General features: G+C 32.7%; 3 protein-coding genes across 3 annotated transcripts; all 3 read right to left on the minus strand.

Annotated features, from left to right (window-relative positions):
* Window positions 1–315: 315 nt before the first annotated feature.
* On the minus strand, window positions 316–1,360 carry LOC127121584 (zinc finger protein CO3). Its single transcript, XM_051052045.1, has 3 exons — window positions 837–1,360; window positions 618–746; window positions 316–526 (listed from the first exon to the last, which is right to left on the minus strand). Exons 1-3 carry the CDS (start codon window positions 1,191–1,193, stop codon window positions 470–472), a joined length of 543 nt encoding a protein of 180 aa, XP_050908002.1. The 5' UTR covers window positions 1,194–1,360; the 3' UTR covers window positions 316–469.
* A 4,425-nt stretch (window positions 1,361–5,785) lies between these two features.
* Window positions 5,786–6,154, minus strand: LOC127123879 (uncharacterized). Its single transcript, XM_051054058.1, has one exon. It carries the CDS (start codon window positions 6,152–6,154, stop codon window positions 5,786–5,788), a length of 369 nt encoding a protein of 122 aa, XP_050910015.1.
* An 877-nt stretch (window positions 6,155–7,031) lies between these two features.
* On the minus strand, window positions 7,032–7,924 carry LOC127120747 (brassinosteroid-responsive RING protein 1). Its single transcript, XM_051051280.1, has one exon. The coding sequence runs from the start codon at window positions 7,539–7,541 to the stop codon at window positions 7,149–7,151; it is 393 nt and encodes a 130-aa protein (XP_050907237.1). The 5' UTR covers window positions 7,542–7,924; the 3' UTR covers window positions 7,032–7,148.
* Window positions 7,925–8,228: the final 304 nt, after the last annotated feature.

Below are 8,228 nucleotides of genomic sequence, written 5' to 3' on the forward strand. Positions count from 1 at the left end.
GTGAAACCCTTTTCAAGATTCTGACCATGTTTAGAAGAAAGTGATTCTAATCTTATGAATCTGTTCATTAAACTCCTCCAAATCAATCTTCGCTTTGATTCAACAGACTAATTAGTCGAAACATCTTAATCTACATAGCTAATATACCAAACTTTTGATTGAAATTCTTGACTTTCAACACTTTCAACATAGCTAATAATACTCACCCTTTAGATTATGTTGACATAATCATAAGAGGGGTTTCAAGTCGATTCAACTTTGCAAATTATTTGCTTTTTAATTTTAATGTCAGTCAAATTTTTTAAATCATCAATCTTAATACAAACAATTTTATTACGCACATAAATTAAATACAATTTAGATTAAAACCATCTTTATTAACTATTATCTTGAGCAACATAAAAAAGTTATCTCTAGTGAAATGCCTATTAGATCACATCACATCACATCATTTCACCCTTCAATCATATCAGCTTAAATAAAAATATGCTGTGTGATCTTCATTTAATCCTTCAATCAGATCAACCTAAATGAAAAAAAAATCAGAAATATCAACACCATATTAATAATTAACTAATAATAAAACTTTAAGATTGAATTCATAAAATCATAATTACCCATAATTCATCTTCATAGTCTTGTATATTTGAACATGGAGTTTTTGGAATCTCACTGGTCTCATTGTTACGCGCAAATCTGCCACGTATGCGCGTTCTATTGTCGGCTAGTGTCTTTCGACATTCATACTGTAGTAGTACCAAAAACAAACCACCCATATTTAGAAAAAAACAAAAACTGTGGAATCTTTAAAAAAACATAATTAATGATAAATTTACCTTAATAATCTTGTTGAACTTCCTCTGTTTTCTCTTGGCTCTGTATTTAGAGATTTTTTGTTTTCTTTCTTCTACACTGTAACGTCCTACTTTCAACAAGTTTGCTTCCTCCGTTGGAGAATCACCTGCACTGCTTGCCCTTGTTATTTGTCCGGTGAAGAAACTATTTTCGGAGGAGTTCAATTCCTGCCATTGAAAATTGGAGGAATCCATGAGTGTGTTATTACGATAATCTTCAAGCTCAGTGTTTGTATTAGGAGCATTTGTAGTTGAGGAAGAGAAAGAAAAAGGGTGTAGAGAATAGTTGAAATCCTGATCAACTACGTCAATGAAATTGAAAGGATCGTTGAAAGACATTGAAACAGAATTGAACTCTGGTTAATAGCTATATATGCTATGTTGATAGAGTTGGGGTGTGGTTTATAAAATGGGAGGTGTGGACCAGAAAGAGAATTCCAAATTAATTACTAACTCCTCTGTGTCTCTTTCTCTTTAATGGCGCACCAGAGAAAGAAAACACCGAATGTGTTTCTCTATGTTTTCATCATCTACTATATAAACAAGTCAATATTCCAAAATAATTTAAAACATGGTTAAAGATTTTTTTCCCACTAATTCTATTACTTCATATTATTTAGTAAAAATAAAATTAATTTTCTTTCCACTAACTTCATATATTTATTTAATAATATTTTTTGAATTATTTAGTAAAAACAATAATAATAACTAATTATATTAGATTACTCTTACAATAACTATTGAAAACTCTCCATGATGCTTATGTTGATATTTTGTCTGCTTTAATTGTTTCTTGCAGAACAAGAATTGGCTATTAATAGATTTAAGTTGAGTATTACCTCTTCTGGTACATTGATCTTTGGTTGAAAATACAGAGTAAACACTGAAGATATAACTCTGAAACGTTGTTTAGTGTAGAGCCATGATGGCAACACTCAGGACTTGAAGTCTTTGAACATACATTCTCCTAAAGCTCAAGACCCTTGATGTTAGAGGAATAAGTGAGGTTTATACTCAAGTCTCGCGTCTTGATTGTTTATGATATAGTTCTGGTAATTTAAATGCGCCATTTAAAATTGATTTTGATAGGTGCAAAAATATAAAAGAGTTAGAATTAATATCTTTATCGTCGCAGACAAATAGTTTTTTGAGTTGTTTTCAAAATTTCGGTTTGAAATTGAACGGTTGCTTAATGTCTAAATATATACAAATTGCAAGCCTATATCTCAAAGTCTTGGAGATATCTAATTGTTTCAACTTTAGTGATGTTAAAATCGAACCTCCAAACACTACTATGAAAAACAAATATTATAACGGTTGAAAATGGGATACCACCATGCTGGTTCAACCATTGTGAGGTAATGTGTGATTGTATATATGATGTTTTCCACCATGGACGTACGATCGTGATTGTATTTACGTAGCGCGCTACCTACTACAACGGTTATTTTAAATAACCGTTATGATATCCTTTAATGCAACATATTTAACAACGGTTCTGTTATATAGACTTGAGTTTGTTATAAATCATGTGGAATGTTTATTTTGTCAATTCTCACTAAACATATAACCTTTCAATCTGCACCAGAGTATTATAATATAACAAATTAAGTTATACTAGAAGTACAAGTTCATGTTCAATGCAAGGCAAGAGTTATTCAACACTTTATCCGTATTTTGTTCTTTGACAGTAAGAATTTGGTTAAACGATCCTAGTTCTTCAACCGCCCATGCCTTCACCTCTAGTTCTTTTTGCAAAATATTATCTACTTTAAAAACAGTATTAGAGATGGAGAGAGAGACGGTTTAAGATCTACAATCATTAAACCAAGTTCTAACAGTCAAAGAATAACATGCAGTTAACGATGTGAAAAATTCTTGTCAAGAATTGAACGTGTACTTATTTTTTAATACAACTTTATCTATCATATCATAATTTGCTAATGCGGTTTGGAAAGTTATATATTCGGTAAGGGATTGGAAAAACACCCGAACCATATAATATATAATAAACTCATCTTTTATACAAACATTAACAACAATAAACCGTAAACAACAAATACAACATATCAAGTCATAGAATGATTTAGAAACGTACCATACATGTTCCATAATGACGTGTTCACAATGAAATAAGGATGAAGTTAAAGTTAGAGCAGCAAACTTAACATCCCTACCTACAAGTTTGCAACGCTAACTTTAGCTTCGTCCTCTTTATTAAAATAAGCATCCTTACCTACAAGTCAAAACAAGAAGAAAGTTCATACATCATGAAACAAGCTATTGAAAAAAAACTATAGAGAAAATGAACTTGTAAATACCCATTGGCTAAGATTTGATGATATGGTTTCATTTTGGGGTTTTCATATGAGAGAGACGGGTGACATAATTGTTAGGGTTTCGTTTGGAGAGAGACGGGTGAAATAGTTGTTAGGATTTTCTTTTGAGAGAGACGATTGTTATGTAGTGAAGCTATAGATGATTTCGCTTATATATAAATAAGTATCACATTTCATTATGGTTGATAATAAAAACCGTGGTGATATACAATTTCAATCACATTTGTATCACGATAAATGGCTAATTGTTGGTGCTGAAATTTGAATCAGTTCACTCTGTGTACCTTTGACTACGGTTAGTATACTTGATCGTTGTGACATGTCTCTTAGTAAATACAAAAAAAAACGTTCAAAAACATGTTAACACTATAACCGTTATAAAATTGGTGTTACGAAATGTCTATTTTGTAGTAGTATAATCATATATAACATTTCTTACTACTTTCAGCCAACTAGAAGTTCGTTTGCAGATTGACACGAATTCTAAAAATCTATATAAATTAAGAGGATTTCTCCAAACATCAATCCTGAAAATGTTTTGTCATCGTCCCTATCCATTATTCAGCCAAATGTGGTGAGTATGGATTAGCTACATAATTTGTTCCTTCAAACTACTTATTTCCTTATTAAATTCAAAGTACTTATTTCCTTATTAAATTTGTGTGCACATAAATCATTGAACCAGGTGACTTTTCAAGTTTCATCCCTTCCACTAAACATCAAACAATTGCATACTTGTTTTGTTTCAAGAAACAAAACTTTATTTTTCATTTATAATCAATATCTTGCTTTCATCATGCCACCCAACAATAATATATTTTGGCCTACATCTGTTTTATGTAACATGGACGTCATCGATGTATTTAATTGTCTTACGTGTTTTTATAAATTCATGTTTGAATTATGTTTAAAATGTACTTATTTTCTTTTTTAATTATCTAAAACATAGTTTTTCTTTATGAGACCAAGAGAATGACTGTTTTTGTAGTTTTAATGAAAGCATATGTTGATTCTCATACTTTTGCATCTTTAGTACAGTTCTGTCTCCAACGATTAGTGACGAGAGACAGTGGACTATCATGCTTCAACTTTACTTGAATCCAATGATTGTCATTGACAAAACCAACATCAATGATTTTATGATTGCTCGTATACATAGGTGGAGCTAAGGTGAGAGGGAAAAATGTAATGTTAAGTCTCTTTGACAGGAAGACAAATACAACATTGTACCTACAAGCAATACGGTAACCCATATAAGGAATTCTCATCCATTTTTCTCGATCCTGCACACTTAAGTGTTCTACTTTTAGGGCATTTCTAAATTCATAGACCGTGTCATAGAACAAATTGGAACACAATTTAGGGTGTTGATGAACTTGAGTATCTAATTGCGTCTGAACCAACGACCATGACTCTTCGCCCCATCCAAGTAAAGTTGTAATAGTCCGAAAGCCATAATTTCCATCGTCACCCACATTAACATTGTCATCAATCTATGGATGTAAGAAACCAGGAAACTGAGACAAGTAAAGATGGCTCGAAGATGCAGTGGACAATTGACTTTGACCTAACAGACTTGACGATTGACTTCCTGTTGGTTTTGTGCATGATCTCTTTGTAGTCTGACTCCCCTACAAGCCCTCACCATACTCCCGCTGTGAAGGATCATGATACATATCACTCTCTTCACCTTTTCTACTATTCTTAACTCTCCTTTTTGGTTTGTACTTCATCGGCGGTGGACACATAGAGGTTGTGGATGGATGTGTTAGTTCCCTAACCTTTTTCTTCAACACCATTTGGCCTACAATATCCAAAGTATTAAAATATGTCTTCAACTCTTCACACTCTGTTTATAAATCCAATTGTGTGTCACTTTCTTCATGACTGACATCATGTTCTTCAATGTGTAATTGCTTCCAAAAAACATGAATTGGATCTAAAGGAACATGATTGCCTTGTATTTGGAAACCGACAAGTTGACACGCACAAGGTGGGTTGTGCACAAGGTGGGTTGTTCTAATGAAGCAACGACAAACATATTTGCTTGTACCAACAAATTTTACCTTTTCTAGTTCCTTCCCAATATGTTGTGCCCACTGCCTTGAAACAAAACCATACGAGTTGGTATATAATTGAGTGGTATACCGATGCTCATCGTTGACAATGCATTTTTTAAACGAGACCCTGATTGAACCTAGCTGCAACTTCAACATGATGTTCACAACATCCCAACTTCGACATAAATCTCTCTAGCTTGTACTCATCATGTTTTTTAATCTCCAATGAGAAAACTCCACCCTAAAAACTACAATTAAACCATAATGAGTCAACATGATAAATTATGCTTAATAATGTAATAACATAAAAAAGAAGTCTATGTACCTGTTCGTTGTTGTGTTCCATAAATGAATGAGTATGTTAGTCAAAGCAGCAACAAACCTTTGTTTATAAGGTGTTAATCATGTTTCAGTCACATACTTAACACATAAAGGAATATCAACACAAACAATAAAAAATCAACACCAGTTAAAATATATTCAACAACTTCACTGAATCAGGATGTGTCCAAAAGATATCAGCAACAACATTTCAGTCTTCCTTATTTCTTTTCCTGCACATATATTTTTCTCCATGAATAAGAGTCAACAACATTTGCATTTCCGTCAATGGACATCTCTTGCTCTTATTGTATGTAGCTATAACTTTATACACTTGGGTAACACTTGTGAGGTTTTCTGGATATTTGTTTTTCAAGGCAGGAACTATGTACCGTGAAGCCATGTTATACTTCGTCATGTCATTTATAAACTGTCTCTCATGAACTTTTAGACGACCCAATATGTCATGGCCATCTAAATTCTCAGATAGTTTATGATTGTGCAAGCCACATCTAACCATCACCTTCCAACCGGTGCCACTCAACGCAGATCTCAATCTAAAAGGACATTTCACTTTCATACTATAAATGCCCTCTGAGAATTTATTTCTTTTAGATGTATTCTTCCTTTATAATTTACTCCTCTCCCAATCCATAATCAATTTATCTTTCCTACCTCGTTTGTCATTTGCAGTATCAGAACAAACAGTCACAATAATACCATGTTGTTTGCCAATATTCTATGTCCAGGCTAATATTTCAGACTGAGACTCAAATATCTATCATTTATATCACATGAAAAGTATACTATCAATATCATATAAGGGCGGAAAAATATTTAATTAAACTTGTTGCATAGAAAATATATTGCATCAGTGGTGAATAACTGCGTACAATCACTATACAAATCTGCAGATGATCCTGCCGACTCTAGACCACACAAATAAAACAGTTTTCCTGTTTTCTTTTATATTATCGAAAATTTCAAATACATTCAAAATTTTTAGAAGTTTTTGTTTTTTTCCGGAAATTTTGACAATTTTGATATTGGATACCGAGTGTTTTTATTTTCGGTATAAATACTTGAATTTTAAAAAATGCGAATAATTGTGTATCAAAAATTTTGATATAATTACCAAAAATTTTATTTTTATATGTTAGGAAGAGTGAAAATTTTGGAAGAAAAATAAAATTTAAATGATAAATATTAAGGTTGGTATTTTGGAAATTTTGAAATATAGAGATGTTAGGTATAATAAGTGGGTGACAAATTAAAATCTTTGGAGAGTTGGATCTACCAGTTTTGCATATGGACATAATTTCATCGGAATAAGAGAATTCATGGTTTTTTTTTGTTACACAAGAGAATTCATGTGTTAAACAAGCAATGAAGTTTAGAGAAGAGAGCAAATGCAAGAGTGATAAGAAGTGGTCCTCAGAAATGAATGCCAACAAAAGTAATGCATAACATTAACCACAATTCACTTGTCTTTGAAGTTTCGTAAATTCATATAATCTATACAGAGAAGAAACTAGAAAGACATAACCGGAAGAGGATAATGATGGTACAAGAAATCATCTATCTTGCATTTGATGATGAGGTAGGAAAGTTGTGCGGCACAAAGGACATGTTGTATTATAGTATCCCATCCAACGGTCGAGGCACTGTTTATGGAACAAGTGACGGCAGTTTGTCAGCCGTTGGATCTCGTCCTCCGCCTTGAATTCGCAAAGACAAACGGCACAGCCATCCTGTGAGCATTCTACCACCGCTAGCTCCAGCTCCGAGAATTTCACCACCGGAAGGATTTCTCTGAAGAGTAGCCGAGGGTTGACTGATTGAAATTCAGAGTCCGATTCGAAACCAAAATAACAGAAAAAGACAGTAACGAGTTTCCTGATGGAAGCTAATACTGAAAGAAGCTGAATAAATACCTTTGGCAACACAACCTCGGTTGGAAACCCCATTCTCTCGTATATTTTGGTTCTCTATGAATGTGAAATTAGGAGGAGATGTTTCATATATGTAGTAGAAGATGCTCGAATGATGAATTCATAGGAAAAGACACAGAGACATAGCAGTAGGCAGACAATGTCAGAGATAATAGCTGCATTGCATTAAATAGATGATTGCAAGCTGTGGACTGGAGTTTCAGGTGGAAATTCCCACAATAGCCTTTAATTTTATTTTATGATACTAGTATTTCAACATGTTTGTAAACAAAAAGACCCCAATGTTCCAAGTTATAAGATGTTGAAAGAATAATGCAACTAGAATTTTAAGATCATATTATTCAATGATTCTCTCCATTTTATTCTCTCATGTCTCATTAATTTTATAGATATGCACTCTGTTAGAAAGTGAGCAACTAGAATTTTAAGATCATTTTATTCAATGAGTGATGACACTTTATTATTATAGAGTACCAAGGTGACTTGCTATAGTAGGTATTCTATACAGATAAAACTGACACATAAGTATACCTATATTAATGAGTTTAATTCTATATTTACTCTAATACACTATTTCTCTCTATGGTATTAGAAGTTTGTTCGAGTGCATCAAGAGTCTATTCGTTACTTTAACATGTATTTCTGATTTCTAAGGAGAAGATGTTTTTTACTCCTTTCATTCTTAACTATAAAACGCTTTGA

This window comes from Lathyrus oleraceus, chromosome 2 (genome assembly GCF_024323335.1).
Source record: "Lathyrus oleraceus cultivar Zhongwan6 chromosome 2, CAAS_Psat_ZW6_1.0, whole genome shotgun sequence".
NCBI lineage: Eukaryota > Viridiplantae > Streptophyta > Magnoliopsida > Fabales > Fabaceae > Lathyrus > Lathyrus oleraceus.

Coding starts and splice junctions, on each gene's coding strand:
- LOC127121584 (XM_051052045.1), bottom strand. CDS start 1,193: ATGTCTTTCAACGATCCTTTCAATTTCATTGACGTAGTTGATCAGGAT. Junction 747..836: donor AGTTCAACAAGATTATTAAG/GTAAATTTATCA, acceptor GTACTACTACAG/TATGAATGTCGAAAGACACT. Junction 527..617: donor ACTATGAAGATGAATTATGG/GTAATTATGATT, acceptor TTTTTCATTTAG/GTTGATCTGATTGAAGGATT.
- LOC127120747 (XM_051051280.1), bottom strand. CDS start 7,541: ATGGGGTTTCCAACCGAGGTTGTGTTGCCAAAGGTATTTATTCAGCTT.
- LOC127123879 (XM_051054058.1), bottom strand. CDS start 6,154: ATGAAAGTGAAATGTCCTTTTAGATTGAGATCTGCGTTGAGTGGCACC.